Raw genomic sequence first — 20,307 nt, 5'->3', positions numbered from 1 at the left:
ACACAAGCTCTCTTCTCCCTCCACTGGGCTAATTGATTTGTTTCCACACTGTTTCCCAGTGTGTTCCAGCAGGACCGAGCTCCATGTGCCTACAGCGGCAACACATCTTCTGTGGTTCCTTCTTTTGCCTGACTTCCCTGCTGGTGGAACCTTTCCCAAAAAAACCACCTGTACTCAAATCCATTTCTCAAAATCTACTACCGGGGAAACCCAAATCAAAACATCAAAGTTGTTAGTCTAATAGAGTAAAAATGTTCACCTGTCACGGCCCATGCATTCACAGAAACTCAAAGAATGCTTTGTAAGCTTTGCAAAAAATATCTGAAGATGTGTATTTGAGCAAGAACCATGAGACACGCCCAGGCTGCAATCAAAAGTATTTTGTGATTATTTTATGTTTATTTATTTATTCTGAAATTCTAGCACATAGAATCAAGTTAGCCTCACTCTTTAGAGCAGGACACACTTTTATTGGTCTGTGCATGCCGCGTCAATTGTTTTTAATACATTTTCTCCTTCATCCTCCCTCCCCATTCTTATTCCCTTTCCCCTCATGGGCCCTCTCTAATGTGTCGCTGAAGAGTTTCTCCATGGAGTGGAGCTAATCACACACTAAATCTCACCCCCCCATCACTCTCTATACCAGCTTCCACTTCTAACCACAGTTCCCACTGTCTCACATCCTCGCCAGCCTTCGATACTATTTGACTTCCTAATTGTTTGCCTCTAAGTCATGCTTTTATGTAAAAGAATATTAACCTTCTCCCTTGAAATGCTCACAAATGAAAGCCGTTATACATATCTATACAATCAACTCCTGATTATTCAGGTCCTGAACCTCATTTTGTGGATTGGTTGGTTTTTCGTTATCTTCCTTCTCTTTCTCTGACTATTCCTGGCTATCATCATTATCATTTAGAGAAAAAAAAAGAGGGTGAATAGAGGACATTCATGGGAAAAATGGAGATTTAATGTTACACAGATCTATTTTATTATTTATTAACTAAACTTTTAAATGTTTACTTAGGGAGAAAGTTGAAATTACCAGGTAAAATAATATTTTTAAGTATGTGGACTGAATATTAGGAGTATAGTATTACTGCTATTTTAAAAGTGCAGTATACGTTATTTTCATTGAGCGCTCATTATACTGAATAGTCTCTAAAGTCAATATAGTTGTTAAATGAAGATCAAGTAGCTATGCTACAGATACGTTTGAGAATATTTTGGATAAGTTTTAAGATGACAGTTTTCTTTCTGAAGTTACTCCTTTTGTGTCGTAGAGGAAAGATATATAATTTGGCTCATTCTATAATGATGAAGTATGATCCGCACACTTTTGCTGTTTAACACATCTAATCCTATAATCATCTCTGGGTTCTTGGAGGTATAATGTCTCTTCTTCTTTCTCAGCCTCTAGATCAACGTGTGCTAACAGCTGTGCCGTTGCCTCTAGGTCTGTCATACAATTAGTCTTGTGATGAACTATGCAGGTTGCTTTATTGCTCCGGAGAACATTTTCATATGCTAGGCCTTGAACTTTAAGGAGTATACATACATTATGTTCCATATGTCACTATTCGGTATGGATGATTAGAGTACTCAATTTTCGGAGTCTTGAAGTTCATCCTTTTTAGAATGAACCAAATAAAAATGATTATCTTTCTCTTCATTTTCTCTTAAAATGAACATCAGAAATTTTGGCACAATTTCTTAAAACGTGAATGACTGGAAACAAAAATTTCAGCAGCTTTGTAAAGAGCTACTGGAGCAGCACTTTCTTTTTATAACGAATAATAATAATAAGCATGAAGTTTTGGTTAAAGTGGTATTCTAGATCTCGAGGGAAGCTAAAACCAGCTCTCACCTTTCAAAAAAATCAATAAATTTTATTACTAGAAAAAAGCGATTACATTAATTTAGGCCATGAACTTTCTTTCCTGACATAAAACATCTCTTCATTTCCACGAAAGTCTACAACTTATACATTTTTGCCATACAGATTATTGTTTAAAAAAATATACAGATTTTCATTTTTTTCTTGAGTTTTCTGATTTTTCTATAATGGTTTTGTCATTTAAATGACGAATGCTATAATTTATCTGACCAGTACCACAAGGTATTCATCACTTAAAAGGAAGAAAAAAACACACATGCTATTTTCCCAAGCTGTAACATTGTAAAGAAAAAGAACCATTAGGAAAATTAAATAGAAAAAAGGCTTAAAGAGAATTAAACTCCCTATTAATGAAGAAATTTAAAAAACCATTCAATTTACTAAGATTCTAGTCTGCAAACAATCTTTGCTAGAGAAATTTGTATTGAATTATTACTACGAGGTTATCTGTTTCAATGTTTTAGAAAGGTCGTGACTTTATATACAAAGATAACAGTAGCAACATTCTTAGTAAAACATTTTACATTTTCATAATCTCCAAATTATTAAAACATATTTTTTATGAATACTTTAAAAATGCTATTTTCCAAGTAAGGTTAACTGTTCAAAATGGTATTAAGATCAGATATGGAATACATGCTTATATCATCCCTTAAATTATTGCTTAAAATTTTAAGTAATATTGTTCTATGCGATTTGGAATGAAATCCATTTTTTATAACTAGAAAATATGACTATCTTCTTCTTATATCAGTGTTTTTTCTAATCCTATCATCTTTTTTTCTGCTTGTCAGATAATGGATATTTAAAACATTTCTCTACTTAGGAAAATGTATGGAAAGAAACGGAAGTAAATGGTCTCTGTGTACCAGTGGGAGTGTGTGGGGGGGGTATGATGCTAAATAGAAGAGGTGTGAGCTGCAACAATTGGGGAAATAGGATCTGTAACAGCTGCTCCTTTAGATGCCTGAGAAGGAGACTGCCTGAGGTGGGTCACGGGACAAAAGGATAAAGCGGATGAAAACTCGGATGTAAAGCAGGCAAATGACTGCTGAGACCCCCGAGCTTACACCTGAATCGTCTCAAGCTGAGTGGCGAGCCCTCTGGAGCACGCTTCAGAAGCTGGTGATGAACTACGTGGGACCAGGAGGCAAACTGGCTGCCAGCAGGATTGTCTGCATGTTTTGTATAATGATAACCAGCCGTCCTCTGGGAGAAGGGGGCCATGATTTCCTCTGTGCCAGCATCTGAGCTCCCCTCAGATACTGAGGCCATTAAACAAGAACAGAAGGGTCAATTTTAGGTAATGATTTCTAATGGGCAAGTAAAGACAACTTCTATTTAACGGGTAGTGAGTAGCTCTGATCTTTAAATAAAGCAAAACTCAAATTCCTTTTTTTGGATAAATGCCCCTTTTTATTTTACTCAAGGAAAAGTTATTAATAAATTAATATTACAAAGTTTTCCATAAAATGTTGGTTTATCATATTGCCATTATAAAAATGTGCCAATACAAAGATAAATTTAGCACTATGTAATTTACATATGATAAATTTGGTAAATACAGTTAAGGAAAATATAAGTATAAAGCAGGCACTTTGAATAGATAATAAATGTTACCTACGAGAGTATCATTGCTACCATTATTCAATGCTAAGTATATCATAGCCTGTAGTAATAATAGTATCTTAGATTTGAAAACTGTTTATAGTCTAAAGTGTAAACATACATTTTTTTACATTTTATCTCCACAAAGATACAGTGAAGCTACCATCCTTATTTTACAAATGAAACTAAGCCTCTAAGAAGTTAAGTGACTAACCTAAGGTCTACAGCTAGTATGTGGCAGACAGGACTAAGATCCACGTCCTCTAGCTCCAAGTCTCACGTGTTCTTTCTATACCATAGTTACCTCCGATATAAAGATGGTACATCAAAACCCACTGTCAGTTCAAACATTTGATCACTTAACAAACTAGAGAGCAGTTGCTATGTACACTTGAACTATATTCCATAAGTAAAGATGCTCTTTACTATGTAATATAATTCCTAAATAAATGCCTACTTTAAACGCCTTTGACTGTACAGACTTTCACCTCACATTTAACGTTTTCTCCTATGCTAACTACTGGTTTGGGAATACTTGAGCCTAAAGCAAAACCCGGAAATCATGATTTTGTAGATATATGACCATCTAGCACTCTGGAAAATAATTCTTTTGTGTATATTAATGGTAATATAATAGTTACATTTTTCTGTATGTTAGACCCTATGCCACAAATTTTACACACATTTTATTACTTAATTCTCACAAAGGTGTGCTGAGTTAGGGAGTAGTATTATCTCCATTTTATAGAGGAAGAAATTAATGCTCAGAAAAGTTGTCAGTTGTGCAATGTCACATGATGCGATGGTAGCAAAGCTGGCATACCATCCTCCATCAGCTTGATTTTTTTTTCGCCTCCCCAAAGCCCCAGTGCATGGTTGTATATCCTAGTTGTAGGTCCTTCTAGTTCTTCTATGTGAGCCACCACCACAGCATGGCAACTGACAGATGAGTGGTGTGATTCCGCGACTGGGAACCGAACCCTGGCTGCCGAAGTGGTGAGTGCTGAACTTTAACCACTAGGCCATCAGGGCTGGCTCCATCAGCTGGATTTTAAAGCCCATCATTTTAACCATTTTGTTCCTCCTCTCACTGCGAAGAGTTGTTAAATATACTCTCTAAAAAGCATATCGAGAGCTCCTTATCTGAGAAATGCTAGTATTTACTGCCTTTACTTCATGCAAACCTCTAATAATCAAAGATCCCGCAGCAGATGTGAGCATTTGTATCCATCCCAGGCAACTCTAACCAAATACCATGGCACCAGATTAAACTGGCTCCAAACTGTCTTCTGAGGTTCATTTGCACAGAGCCGCAAGAAGACAGGAAAGCATGCAAGTGCAAATGCAGAGAAGCAATGGCGCTCATGGACAAACTGAGTGAGACTGCATACATTAGTAGGTTGGGTCCATCAGAGAGATTTATCATATCATCATACTGCAAACGTAGGACTGAAGCACTTGAAATAATGCACGAATGACCTAAATGAAGATAGAGCCTCAGGTAGCCTCCTTCTCCATCTCTCCTTTGCCTTGGCTTCTTTACTTTCTTTCCCTCTCTCACCTTTTATTATCCTTTCTTTCTATTTTTTTTCTTCTGACATGTAGTCTTCAAGAATCTGTCACATATGGTGCAAGAGAATCAAAAATGATTAATGCAGGAGTATTTGGTTCCTTTCCTTTCCTGGCCTCCAACTCTGGCAGGGCCTACTTGGCATTTCTTCTTTCCACCCCCATACCACTCCCACCCCTACTGGGTTTTATTATGCAGATCAGAGTCAGAAATTTGGAAGGAGAGTAGGGATGTCAGAAGTTGAAAAGAGCCATGATTTCTTGACCTGAGAGAGAAGAGGAGGCAGAAGGAGAGAGGGAAGGGAGAGGAGTGATTAACCATGTGAGTGGAATACAGCAGAGAACTTTGGGGTTTAGGGAGTGACATGAAAATATAGGCTTCAGAATATCATTGAGATAGACAAATTGAAAAATTTAAAAACTTGAAGGAGAGAGGATTCTAAAAAAATAATGTTGCTATGCATTAAGAATTTTATCTCTTTTACTGTTCTTTGAGGACAAGTAAGTAGAAATTGAAATTATTTTTCTTTTAGCTTGCTGGATTTCTTTCTTTTAATATGATATCATACAGAGAGTGAGCCGTGAAGAACTCAGATTTATTGGGGTTGCATAATGGTTTCAGTGGTAGATAAAAGTCTTCACTGATAAAAGTGACCAAAAGGAAAACTTGTTTTATACACGTTACTGTGGAATCTGCCAAGGCATCTGTATGTCAGCTAGATTATCATTTGGGTTGAGAGCCCACTGCTATCAAGGGTGGAGTGACTTTTAAGGGAGAAGGTAACAAACTAAATAGAGAAAAGAACTGTAAGAATCATCTCCCCCAAATTTTCTGCCAGCTAAACAATATAAATCAAATAACTCACTCTGTTAGATATGCCTTCTGATATATAATGGCTTTATCTTTGTTTGCATCTATTGAGTTGAAAGAATAAATAAAATTTAATTACAATTACTTAGTGAAACTCTAAGAATATATTATTTTACAAATATGATCCGTATCCTCCGTTGTTAATATTTATCAACAATCCATGGGTTGCTAGAATATTAGTGTAACAATTTTTTCTGATACATTATTTATTTGCATTTTCTATGGGACGCTGTTGATGAGGCTAGACTTAGGTTAACTACGTATACAAGCTAACTCCAATGTTAGAAGCATTCTAAGCTATTATAAAGATGCTGATATGTATGCAAACATAGAGATAGCTACTCTTTTGTATATGGAATAATTAAATAATAGTACATATGATAAATCTTGTACTAGAAAAGCAAATGAAATATCAATATGATGAATTTTGCTTTCATAGTATAATTTTTGATAGGCTACATTATTGCTAAATAATAGGAAGCAAATAATTAACTGAATGTAGTGAAAATTGAGTAAAGTTGGTATTCCTAAAATAACTAAGTGGGATGGAGTACAGGTATTCCTCAACTTACGACAGGGTTATGTCCTGATAAACCCATGTAAGTTGAAAATATCTTAAATTGAAAATGCATTTAATACACCTAGCCTACCGAACATCATAGCTTAGCCTAGCCTACCTTAAACGTGCTTAGAACACTTACATTAGCCTACAGTTGGGCAAAATCACCTAACACAAAGCCCACTTTATAATAAAGTGTTGAATATCTCATGTAACTTATTGAATACTGTACTGAAAGTGAAAAACAGCATGGTTGGATAGGGACAGAATGGTTGTAAGTGTATCAGTTGTTTGCCCTTGTGATCGCGTGGCTGACTGGGAGCTGCAGCTAGCAGCCACTGCCCAGCATCACGAGGGAGTATCGTATAGCAACCGGCTAGCCTGGGTAAGATCAAAATTCAAAATTCAAGGTATGGTTTCCACTGAATGGGTATCACTTTCACACCATCCTAAAGTCGAAAACCCGTAATTCGAACCATTGTAAGTTGGGACCGTCTGTATTTAGAGAGGAAGAAAATTCATGCATAAAAACAAAGCGATAGGGGAGGCTCTTCCTTTCAAAATAGTTTTATGGTCGCAATATTTGATTGTGGAAGCTGGTCCAACTTTGCAAAAAGCCTTGAATGTGATTTTTTGTAAAATATTTTTCTCTTTGAAATCTTAGAACTTCATAAGATACACTTACCTTCTAAAATTCAGAATTTACTCTACTTAGAACATTTACAGGTCTAAATTGATGATGGCCAAAGGGAGTTACTATTTCTTTTCTCAGCACCTAATATATGCAGGTAGCATTCTCCTCTTTAAATGTCAGGGTGTCTATGACCTCCTGCGCAGGTTTATTAGAGTCACCATGGCTTCCCTTCACCAAATACCTTTCCTCATTAGTAGCTATTTCAGCCCTAAAGAAATCCATTATTTGTTTTTAGTTTAGCTCTATTTTGTCATTCAGTAAAGAACTCTTTATCAGCAAGAAAGAGATGAACAAACTTCATTCATATACTTGTCAACATATTCTTTGATTATATGTACTAATCATTTATTAATAAATTAAAGCCTTTAAATTAAGATACATTAGCAAAATTTCAAAATTCTTTCTGTTTCAGATCATCAGAACTACTAATTAGGAATATTGACTTGTGACAGGTTTCTCTAAGCCAGGTTTCTTTGAAAAAATCATGTAAAAATCTTTTCACATATGGACAACATTATTGGAAGGGAGAACCTTGTGAGAAGTAGAGGTTGAATCTAGAAGCAAGATACTGAAAATCTGAAAATATTCCAAATTATAAACTTAAAAGACAAGTGAGAGAATAAAACCAGTGTATGGAATTGATGACAAGAATAAAGATGGACTGAATATGAAAAGGGAAGGGAAATGCTAAATATAACCATACGCTGTCTCATACTGGCTCCAACATGACAAAGCTGATTTCTGGGCATTCTTACCCCTCTCCACAGCCACACTGTGAAAGAAACACCATGACTGCTTGAAAATAGATTAAGATAGTCTTGGTAATACTGCGCAGGGTGGGAAAATGGGTTAAAAGAGGCTTTCAAAAGAAAACCTCTTGTTCTATGTGTTTAATTTTTACTTTGTGATTAGATAAAAGGGCAGATATCTAATCAATCAGTCAATCAGGAAATCAATCCTATTTACTAATTGATTATATAATTTTTTACAATATATTCACTAACTAAAGGAGTGCTCTGTCCTGTTGTGGGTTTCTAATAGACATCTTGTGAACTAGAAGCATTGCTGTCGGATGGAGAGAGACTGCAGATGGAAGGATATGCTGTAGTTTGCAAACAGATAATAGATCACTTATGTAACATGATCACCTTCACCAGGTCCAGGAAAAAAAAGGGAAAAGAGATTCAGATGAAAATCTGAAGAACATCCTTTTATCTCTGGAAGGAAGCAGGGAAAAGGGACTAACGTTAAGACACCAGCAAGAATGAAAAGACATGGCCTTCAATCTGAAATCAAAGGACGATGCCAGGTTTTGTGGGAATCGATTTCAGGGCAACAGCAAAAACTGCTACCATCGAAAACCAGCCTGAGCTGGAAGACTTCCATTCCCCGAATCATGTACAACTATTTAGCATCCGTTCTCCACTCCAGCCACACCCCAGCCCCAACTCCCCATTCCATGGTGATTCCTTGATACCTGTTCCCTGCCTCCTGTTTTACAGCTGTGAATCTGATGCCTTCTCAACTTTGCTCTCGGCATCTTGTATCCAGACCTGACAACAGATCCTTTACTGGCCCTGGAACTCTGCCCATGGGTATGGCCCAAATCTTATGCTTGGTTCCTGCAAGTGCTCAATTCTGGGTGAGCTGTGTTCCAAAAAGGCAACAACATTCTGCCACAAGCAACACCTGGGCTCTGAAGACAGCCCCTGGTTCTTTCCAACTGCAAAGGCCACTCATGATGGTAGCAGGGAGCCCGGGCCTCGAACATGGCCTGCACGTTTTCCCAAAGCCCCCACCCTGGCTGGAGAATTAAATGACAAGAATTAACTAACCCTGACTCTAACCGAGGTACGTGCCTGGGGGAGAAGGTTGAGTTCTTACTGGAAATATCTGCAAGAAGCTCTCTCATTTCAGGCCAAAACCTGGGATAGGAGGCAGAAGGAGTTTGCCTATTTCTGTATTTTAGACATGCCCAATTTCCTTGGCTTATATGCAATCTCCTATTCCTGGATACCTCTGCTTAATCTCCTTTGTACTTCCTTCACTCGGCTTGGCCCTAGCCCTTTTTCATTCATTGCTATCAACTCTCTAGGAAATCTCCTCCAATTCACAGCTTCAGTGTGCTGAAACTTACAAATTTATACAGTATCCCCAATCTAGACTTCTTCTTGAAGACTTCCTCTTCCAGACCCCTGTCTATTTGATCTCTCCTTGGCTATCTCAAAAATTCCTCAACATGTTCAAAACTGAACTCCTCATTTCCCCCAAAGCCTGGGTGTCCTTTAGCATTCCCTACCTCAGTAAATGACAACAGCATCCATCCAGTTCCACAGCCAGGAACCTAGGACCCATCTAGACACTTCTGTCCCCCTCACCTCCCATATTTAGTCTATTACTGAGTCCTTAAGAACTTTTGAATCTACTTCCTTCCATCTTCACTGCTACTAATAAAGCCCAGAGACTTTGGTTAATGTATAAATAATAAAAGCTAATAATTATCAAAGGTTTATTCCATAGCAAGCAGGTACTCTTTTAAAACTTTATATAAATTATCTCTTCTGATCACCCTATATATTAGTTTCCTAAAATTGATGTAACAAATTACCACAAACTAAATAGCTTAAAATACAGGGAATTGATTCTCTCACAGTTTTGAAGTCTGGAAGTCTGAAATCAAGATATCAGCAAGGCCATGTTCCTTCCCAAGGCTCTGGGGGAGGATCCTTCCCTGCCTCTTCCAGCTTCTGGTGGCTCCAGGCATTTCTTGACTTGTGGCTGCATCGCTCCAGTCTCTACCTCCATCTTCACATGGGCTTCTCTGTGTGTGTGTGTGTGTGTGTGTCTTCTTGTCTTCTGTCTGTTTCAAATCTCCTTCTGCCTTTTTCTTATCAGGACCCTTGTCACTGGATTTGGAGCCCACCCAGATAATCCAGGATGATCACCTCATCTCAAGATCCTTAATCACATCTGCAAAGACCCCTTCTCTAAATAGGGTAACATTCACAGGTTCCAGGGATTAGGAATTGGCCTCTTTTTTGAGGCCAGCATTCAACACACTACACCCTAACAAGTAAGTTATTAATCCCACTGCATAGATGAGGCCATTGAGACTTAGAAAGTTTAAGGGACTTGCCCAAGGTCACACAGTTAATATGAACATGAGATTCACATTTGGTTTATGGCTTCTTTACTTCCAGAAAAACAATTTCAGACTTTTCTGAAAGGAATAACAGTTTCAAGAAATCTGTCACTGGGATGCCAAATATCGCTGTTTCAACTCATTCATTACTAGAATATTCTACATCACTAGTGTTATCTTCCAAAATTATAGATCAGATCCAGTGCCTGGCATGATGTCTGTCATATAGAAGGTGCTCAATAAATAACTGTCAATAAATTAATGAGATCAGCCTCACCTAAAGTCATCAAAAATTCCAATTGCTTAAAAAATGAGCCTCACACTCCTCAACAAAGCATGCAAGACCCTCCACCCTCCAAAGATTAAAAAAATAATCTTGGAATGAGGGTAGCCTTTCTAAGAATGTCCTGTAGTCATGCAAGAAGAGATTGATAAATTTGGCCACAAATTTATCTAAAAGTTCAGCATGGAAAAATTTCATAAACAAGATCAAAAACAATGGCCTGGAAAAATATTTATAACACATATGCCTCATTTCCTAAACACATAAATAGCTCCTGAGGAAGCAGGCACCTTCCTTTATTGTAGAAATGTAAACCGGTGAAGCTTCTTTGAAGGGAAGTTTAGAAATAAAAATAAAAACATAAATTCATCTCCTCTCTGACCCAGCATTTCCATCTCTAGGAATTTATTCTGTAGATCATCTCTCACTTGGGCACAAAGCTATTCACTGCTACACCCTTTACAATAAAAATTGATTGGAAATAACCCACCAATAGGAAATGGTTAAATCCATTATGCTATAACTATATCATGGGATACCACGATGCCCTTTTAAAATGAGGCATATCTATATACATTAGTATGGAAGAAGCTAACTCAAGGTGCAGAATAGTATGCATAAAATGCTACCATTTTGTAAACAACAAAAGGAGACATAAGTATATGCACTTATATGCTATGCATATATGTGAATATTTTTGGAAGGATAAACGAGAAACTTGTAACTGTATTTGCCTTTGAGAAAAGAACTGTGAGATTGAGTGTAGGGGTGGAAGGAAGATTTATTTTTCATTGTAAACTCCACTGTTTTGTTTGAATTTATTTTGCCATGTGCTTGCATTGCCCGTTAAAGAGAGAGAAAGAATCTATAAGCTAGTTTTCATCTAATTTTCCAACTTGAACTCATGCTGTATCTTATTTTGCACCTGACAATTCATTGCTTCTCAAGCACACTGAGTATGTGCATATTGAGTGTGTGTGTGTGTCTAATGTTCTATCATCCTCGACTCTCACACTTTCTGCCTGTATAAATCCTGCCCTTCAAAAGCTGTGCAATCTCCCTGATCTCCAGGGTTTGAACCAACCACTCTTCCCTCTGCACTCAGAAAACCCCTGTCCATCCTGCTTTGAATTATAATTATGTTTACAAGTTGGTCATCCTCATTAAATTAGCTCCTAGAGGGAAGTGTGTATCTTGTTGGCCCCAAACTACCTGGAACACAGTTTGCTGAATGTATAACATTAACTGAAAAATACTAAGCACAAGAGTCATCTAGGAAAACCTAAATTTCCTATGATGACCCAATTTTAAGGGTGATAGAGAAAAACATCTAGCCTAAATACAGGAATCCTACTTAGTATGACTATCGAAAAAAGCAAATAAGAGCTCCTCAAAGCCGAAAATAAAGCCAATACTGTATACCAAATAGGACTATTACAAGAGATGTGAAATGAAATAGGAAGTTACACTTGAAATATATTAGAGGTAAGAGAAGAATGAAAGAAAAATGATTTCAGTTATAATACAGAAAAAATAGCTCTTGATATTTTTTTGATTGTTTTTTAGCCAAACACAGCAGGCCAGGTCATAAAATAGGCAAACACTGATTTTTATCATGAAGCAGCTAGTTCTCAGACTGGGACTAACAATGCCCTCCACCTCTGCTGCCCTCTCCCCTCCTCGCCCCTCCGACTAAAGGTCCATAGCAATGCAATTCACTCTACTGCTTAATAACCACAATCTTTTCTAAGCAAATTTTCTCAAATCATATTATAAGTTTAGTGTAAATTTTTTTTTTTTTTTACTATTTACTTTTCATTGCCATTTAAACCCATTTCCTCTTGTCCCTGGTGATATGGGAGTGTAGAGGGTCACACTACTCCATATATTTAACTTTCATATATCCTAAAGCACTTCATGGTAATTGACTATATACTACCTTCTATAAATAATAAAATCAACTTTTTTATGCTTCTAGAATATTGCTATTTTGCTTTAGTTTCTATAAATAGGTACACGGACATCCCACCTCATTTCTGTTGGCCTTATAACAAGATACAATACAATAAAATAAATATAATAAAACAAAAATTTTAAAAATGGCAACAATTAAAAGTTTACTTCAACTTACTGTTAATGCTGTTTCATACTCTCCAGCAGCCAAGTGTGCTAGGCCCAAGTAATAGTAAGCTTCTCTTTCCATCTTCTTGTCATTTCCTGAAGTGAAAATGTAGAAAAATTACTATGGCATTAAAGAAATTGATTTATTACAATGAACAGAATCTTTTGCTTTTTAAGAAAGTTATTATAACAAAGTATACAGATTTATCAACAATCCCTGAAACCTAACTGTGTACTGATAAAAAAGACTGATGTTAATACAGTTTACCTGGATCACAGATGTTAGAGTAAGGTACATTAGCAGTATAAATATGAAGATTTTCCCTCTACATACACAGCCCAGTATTATTATCTTAACATTCATATATAATTTCTGTACTGGTCCACCATGTAAAGACCTATAGTCATCCAGCATAGCTGCTACTACATACACGGAATATTTGTAAAAGGTATTAACCTTACATGGTGCACAAACACACATTCACAAACAGACTGACATTCAGCTAAGTCTCTAATAGGGAAGATAATTAGCAAATTAAGAAATTATTGTTTTGATTAGGTTCAATTTAAAGTTATTGGTTAAAACTTAGGTGAGAATGACTGACAGAGCTTGGTTCCTTGGTACAAAATTCCAGGCATATTTTGAAATCCAAACATATTTTTCTATGCTAATGAATGGTAATGCTTTTCATCATCTTTTCACAAGGAATTTAATTTCTAATTTCTGTGTAATGTGTTTTATTCCAGGAATTATCAAATTCTTCTTTCCAAAAGCAAAATGTGTATACCTGTAACATGTGGTTCAACAAGACATACATCATATCATCTAATAAATCCATGATTTATTTACCTTTAATATGCTAAACATAACATATAAATCTAATATACTTACAAGAACCATTAAAGGTTCTTATTTTTAGAAAGAATACTATCCTATTCCTACTTTTGGAATTCTTTGACTTTCAATGTTACCTAACTCCTGGGTAATGCAAATGCTGACAGATCCATCCTCATTTTTGATCTTTGGAAAGTAAATATCCTTAGGTTTCTGAACTCTGCATTTCAACCATGATGGATCTCAGCAGGAGCTCCCAATTCTCTCTGCTGCATTCACTGTCACCACTCACTCACTGAATTACCACTCGTGAAGCAGTGGCTCAATTGGAAGACTGCAAGAGAACAGAATGCCAAATGCCAGTGACAGTATTTTTTTTCTTCTCTAGCAATTTCACCAATTGCAGAGAATTATATTCTCAAGATCTCACTTCAGCAGAGTTGATGGTGCAAGGGATCCAGGTCGGGGAATTTTAACTCTTATAACTCAGCTGGGCCCTAACTTTTTCTCTGCTATAGGTTTTGAGGGCTGGGGTATGGGTGGGACTAGAGAAGGGAAAGATGGGGTAGAAGGAAGAGGCTATGAAGGAAAGTTGCCTCTTGGATAATTAAAAGTTGGTTATACGTGATTTGTACTTGATTGTTAAATCATGTTACTGTGTTAAAACACTAACAATGGCGTGTGCTGACTCATCATTTGCATCTAATTTTATGTAAAGGGCATCCCAGCAAAGAGGAGGAGAGAAAGAAAAATCTATCCTTGTTGATAGAAAGATCTTAAGGCAGCCAACTGACTGAGTCAGATCACACCAAATATTAGTTTTAAAATAGGATGTAAGCATGAGAACTTTTCCTGCTTACTATTTGAGACAAAGTGAAGATAAAATGAAAGCAACAAAATAGTGGAGGAAAATGTCAGCACTATTAAAGTTGACCTACACATATACTTAAGAAAAAAAGGGCAAAATGCTATTTATAGTCTGTAGTTTACTTGAGTAGGTTAAAGTAATATTAGCTTTGCTACCCAAATCAATAATCACTTATCTTAAAGAAAATACTATGTTTTTATTTTCAAGACCTAAATTATCCATTCTTATACTAGTATGTCCACCAGAGAATCTAAAGAGGGGGTCATCACAGGTGGCAGGGATGATAGAGACAACTTACTTGGGAGTAACTCACATGTTTCATTAAAATGTGCCCTAAAACTTTGACTTGTTATTTGGCTCACATATATACATTCACTCATTTATTCAAAGAATATTTATTGAGGACCTGTTCTGTGCCAGGCACAGCTCTAAGCACTTGGAATACATCAGTAAATTAACCAGACAAATTCCCTGTCCCTGGGGAGCTTACATTTTAGAGGACAGACACAGGAAGAGACACAAAATAAACAATAAACACAATAAATTATGTGGTAATTATGTGGATAGTGATAAGTACTCTGGGGAAAAAATAGAGCAGGGTGAGCACAATTGGGAGTGCTGAGTGGGGTTACAGAGTGGAATAAAGACTAGAGTGGAAATAAATGAAACAGAGAATAGAAAAACAATAGAGAAAATCAACAAAGCCAAAAGTTGTTTCATTGAAAAGGTCAACAAAATTGACAAACCTTTAGCTAGACTGAACAAGAAAAAAAAAGAGAGAACTCTCAAATTACTAAAATCAGGAATGAAAGCAGGGAAATCACTACAGACCATACAGAAATAAAAAGGATTATAAAGGAATGTTATGTACAGTTGTACATATTAGATGAAACGGACAGATCGCTAGAAAGACATAAACTTACTAAAATTAACTCAAGAAATAGAAAATCCGAATAGATCCACAATAAGTAAAGAAATTGAATTAGTAGTCAAAATATTTTCCACAAAGAAAAGCCCAGGCCCAGAGGTCTACACTGGTGAATTCTATCAAATATTTAAAGAATAATCAACACCAATTCTTCACAAACTCTTCCAAAAATCAGGAGAAAACACTTGCCAAAGAATTCTATGAGGCTAGTATTATTCTGACATCAAACCAGACAAAGACATCACAAGAAAAGAAAACTAAAAACCAATATCCCTTACTAATATAGACATTTAAAAAACCAACAAAACATTAGCAAAGCAAATCCAGTAGCACAAAGAAAAGATTATAGACCATGATCAAGTGGGATTTATCCCTGGAATTGCAACGTTGGTTCAACATATGCAACTAAATCAATGTAATATACCATATTAAGAGAGAGGACAAAAACCACATGATCATCTCAACAGACATATAAAAAGCATTTAACAAAATCCAATCCCTTTTCATGATAAAAATCCTCAAAAAAACTCGAAATAGAAGGGAACTTAATCTGTTAAAGAGTATCTACAAAAAACCCACAGCTAATGTTATACTTATGGTGAAAGACTAAAGCTTTCACCCTAAGATCAGGAAGAAGACAAAGGTGTACCCGGCACCAATTCTGTTTAACACTGTACTGCAGGTTCTAGCCAGTGCAAATCGGTGAGAAAAAGAAAAGGCACTGTAGGGGAGGCAAACTTTTACCTCTATCTTAGGTTTTTTCAGCTGGGCTTGAGAATTAAATTGACGTAAAACAGATTAGCAGGAGAAAAGCACACAAATTTACATAACTTATAGGTGACACCAAGCTTTCATAAGGAATGAAGAGCCAAAGAAATTGCAAAACCAACATGCTTTAATATTGGGTTGAACAAAGAGAGACAGTGGCAAAAAAGTAACTAAACAATGCAGGGAGGTTAAAGGAAGATAAAGAATATTTTAACAAGGTCTGTTTGTACAGAATTTTCTTAGCTTTGACTCCCCATCAAAGAATCTTTCTTTTCTCGTGGTACAGGGAGGGCATCTTTCACATGGCAGTTTTTATCTCCTGTTTTCAGGAATAAAAAGGGAGATTAGAATGCCCTTCTTGCATCTGTTGTTTTTCAAGTGCCTTTGCTCAAAATACCCCTTACGCCAAAGTGGTTTTTGGAACGGCATCTTCTGTCACCCTTCAGCATCAAGATCAGAAACGAAGAAGTAAAACTATATTTGCAGATGACATGATATTATATATAGAAAATCCTAAAGATTCTGAAAAATCCATGAAAGCTAATAAATAAGTTTAGCAAGGTTGAAAGACACAAGGCCAATATACAAAAGTCAATTTTATTTCTACACACAAGCAATGAACAATCTGAAAATGAAAGAAAAAATTCCAATAGCATCAAAAAGAATAAAATATTATAAATAAATTTAACGAAAGAAGGGCAAAATGTGTACACTGACAACTACAAAACAACACTGAAAGAAATTATATAATATGAAACAGATAATCCATATTCATGGATTGGAAGATTTAGTGTTAAGATAGCAATTTTAACCCAATTGTTTGACAGATTCAATGCAATCCCTATGAAAATCCCAGGTGTCTTTTTTGCATAAATGGACAAATTTATCCTAAAATTCATGTGGAAATGAAAGCAATGCAGAATAGCCAAAGCAATCTTGAAAAAGAACAAGACTGAAGGGACACTCCACCAAGAAGACTTATCACTTATAAATATATACACACCCAACATAGGAGCACCAAAGTACATAAAGCAACTATTAACAAACCTAAAAGGAGACATTAACAACACCACAATAATAGTAGGGGATCTTAATACCCCACTTACATCAACGGATAGATCATCCAGACAAAAAGTCAATAAAGAAACAGTGGACTTAAATGAAAAACTGGACGAGATGGACCTAATAGACATATACAGAGCACTCCATCCCAAAACAGCTGACTGCACATTCTTCTCAAGTGCACATGGAACATTCTCAAGGATAGACCATATGTTGGGAAACAAAGCAAGCCTCAATAAATTTAAGAAGATTGAAATCATAACAAGCATTTTTTCAGACCATAATGCTATGAAACTGAAAATCAACCACGAAAAAAAAAACTGGGAAAGTGACAAAAATATGGAGATTAAACAACATGCTACTGAACAACCAATGGATCATTGATGAAATTAAAGGAGAAATCAAAAACTATCTGGAAACAAACAAAAATGAAAATATGCCATACCAAATCATATGGGATGCAGCAAGAGTGAGCCTGAGAGGGAAACTCACAGCGATACAAGCCCACCTTAACAAACAAGAAAAAGCCAAATAAGCAACCTTAAATTACACCTAACAGAACTAGAAAAAGAAGAACAAACAAAGCCCAAAGTCAGCAGAAGGAGAGAAATAATAAAAATCAGAGCAGAAATAAATGAAATTGAGACAAAAAAAAACAGTAGAAAGGATTAATGAAACAAAGAGTTGGTTCTTTGAGAAGATAAACAAAATTGACAAACCCTTAACCAGACTTACTAAGAAAAGAAGAGAAAAGACTCAAGTAAATAAAATTAGAAATGAAAGAGGAGAAATTACAATGGATACCACGGAAATACAAAAGATTATAAGAGAATACTATGAGAAATTATGTGCCAACAAATTGGACAATCTAGAAGAAATGGATAAATTCTTAGACTCATACAACCTCCCAAAACCGAACCAAGAAGAAATGGAGAATCTGAATAGACCAATCACAAGTAATGATATTGGAATAGTAATCAAAAACCTCCCAAAAAATAAAAGTCCAGGACCAGATCGCTTCTCCGGTGAATTTTACCAAACATTCAAAGAAGATTTAATACCCATCCTTCTCAAACTATTCCAAAAAATAGAGGAAGATGGAACACTTCCTAACTCATTCTACGAGGCCAACATCACCCTGATACCAAAGCCAGACAAAGACAATACAAAGAAGGAAAATTACAGGCCAATATCGCTGATGAACATAGATGCAAAAATCCTCAACAAAATATTGGCAAACCGAATACAGCAATACATTAAAAAGATCATACACCATGATCAAGTGGGATTTATACCAGGGACGCAGGGATGGTTCAACATCCGCAAATCAATCAACGTGCTACACCACATCAAGAAAACAAAGAATAAAAACCACATGGTCATCTCAATAGATGCAGAGAAGGCATTTGACAAGATACAACATCCATTTATGATAAAAACTCTCAACAAAATGGGTATAGAAGGAAAGTACCTCAACATAATAAAGGCTATTTATGACAAACCCACAACCAACATGATACTCAATGGGGAAAGACTGAAAGCCATTCCTCTGAGAACAGGAACGAGGCAGGGCTACCCACTCTCACCACTCTTATTCAACATAGTACTGGAGGTTTTGGCCAGAGCAATTAGGCAAGAAAAAGGAATAAAAGGAATCCAAATAGGCAATGAAGAGGTGAAACTCTCACTATTTGCAGATGACATGATTTTATATACAGAAAACCCTAAAGAATCAGTTGGAAAACTATTAGAAATAATCAACAACTACAGCAAAGTCGCAGGGTACAAAATCAATCTACAAAAATCAGTTGCATTTCTGTATGCTAACAATGAACTAACAGAAAGAGAACTCAAAAAGATAATATCATTTACAATTGCATCAAAAGGAATAAAATATCTAGGAATAAATCTTACCAAGGAGGTGGAAGACCTATACAATGAAAACTACAAGACACTATTGAAAGAAATCAATGATGACATAAAGAAATGGAAGGACATCCCATGCACATGGATTGGAAGAATAAACATAGTTAAAATGTCTGTATTACCTAAAGAAATCTACAGATTCAATGCAATCTCAATCAGAATCCCAATGACATTCTTCAGGGAAATAGAAAAAAGAACACTAAAATTCATATGGGGCAACAAAAGACCCCAAATAGCAAAAGCAATCCTAAGAAAAAAGAACAAAGCTGGAGGCATCACAATCCCCAACTTCAAAACATACTACAAAGCAATAGTAATCAAAACAGCATGGCACTGGTACAAAAACAGACACACAGATCAATGGAACAGAATTGAAAGCCCAGAAATAAAACCACACATATATGGACAGCTAATTTTCGACAAAGGAGCTAAGCACACACAATGGAGAAAGGAAAGTCTCTTCAATAAATGGTGTTGGGAAAACTGGACAGCCACATGCAAAAGAATGAAAGTGGACCATCTGCTATGGCGATTCACAAAAACTAACTCAAAATGGATCAAAGACCTGAAGGTGAGACCTGAAACTATAAAACTCATAGAAGAAAATATAGGCAACACACTATTTGACACTGGTCATAAAGGAATCTTTTCCGATGACATGCCTATCCAGACTAGGGAAACTAAAGAGAAAATAAGCAAGTGGGACTTCATCTGATTAAAGAGCTTCTACAAGACAAATGAAACCAGAATCAAGATGAACAGACAACCCACCAGCTGGGAGAAAATATTTGCAAAACATATATCTGACAAGGGGTTAATCTCCATAATATATAAAGAACTCACACAACTGAACAACAACAAAAAAAAACAACTTGATCAAAAAATGGGCAGAGGAAATGAACAGACACTTCTCCAAAGAAGATATACAGATGGCCAATAGGCACATGAAAAGATGTTTGACATCACTAATCACCAGGGAAATGCAAATCAAAACAACACTAAGATACCACCTCACACCCGTTAGAATGGCTATAATCACCAAGACAAAAAACAACAAATGTTGGAGAGGATGTGGAGAAACAGGAACCCTCATACACAGCGGGTGGGAATGCAAACTGGTGCAGCCTCTATGGAAAACAGTATGGAGATTCCTCAAAGAATTAAAAATAGAAATAC

The 20,307-nt window shown here is 36.2% G+C and overlaps 1 protein-coding gene across 2 annotated transcripts in view; it reads right to left on the bottom strand.

The window, feature by feature from the left end:
- The window catches only part of TTC29 (tetratricopeptide repeat domain 29), a 216,321-nt gene that overhangs the window by 112,701 nt on the left and 83,313 nt on the right, over positions 1 to 20,307 (bottom strand). For both annotated transcript variants that reach the window (XM_087437240.1, XM_087437241.1), the window contains one exon: positions 12,755 to 12,840. In XM_087437240.1, the coding sequence (XP_087293366.1) occupies positions 12,755 to 12,840 (86 nt within the window). The remainder of the gene's footprint in view (positions 1 to 12,754; positions 12,841 to 20,307) is intronic.

The sequence above is a fragment of the Ceratotherium simum genome, chromosome 12 (assembly GCF_057802395.1).
Source record: "Ceratotherium simum simum isolate JZ-2026a chromosome 12, ASM5780239v1, whole genome shotgun sequence".
Classification (NCBI taxonomy): domain Eukaryota; kingdom Metazoa; phylum Chordata; class Mammalia; order Perissodactyla; family Rhinocerotidae; genus Ceratotherium; species Ceratotherium simum.
Note: the sequence above shows the minus strand (reverse complement) of the source record. Positions and strands in the feature narration are given on the sequence as shown.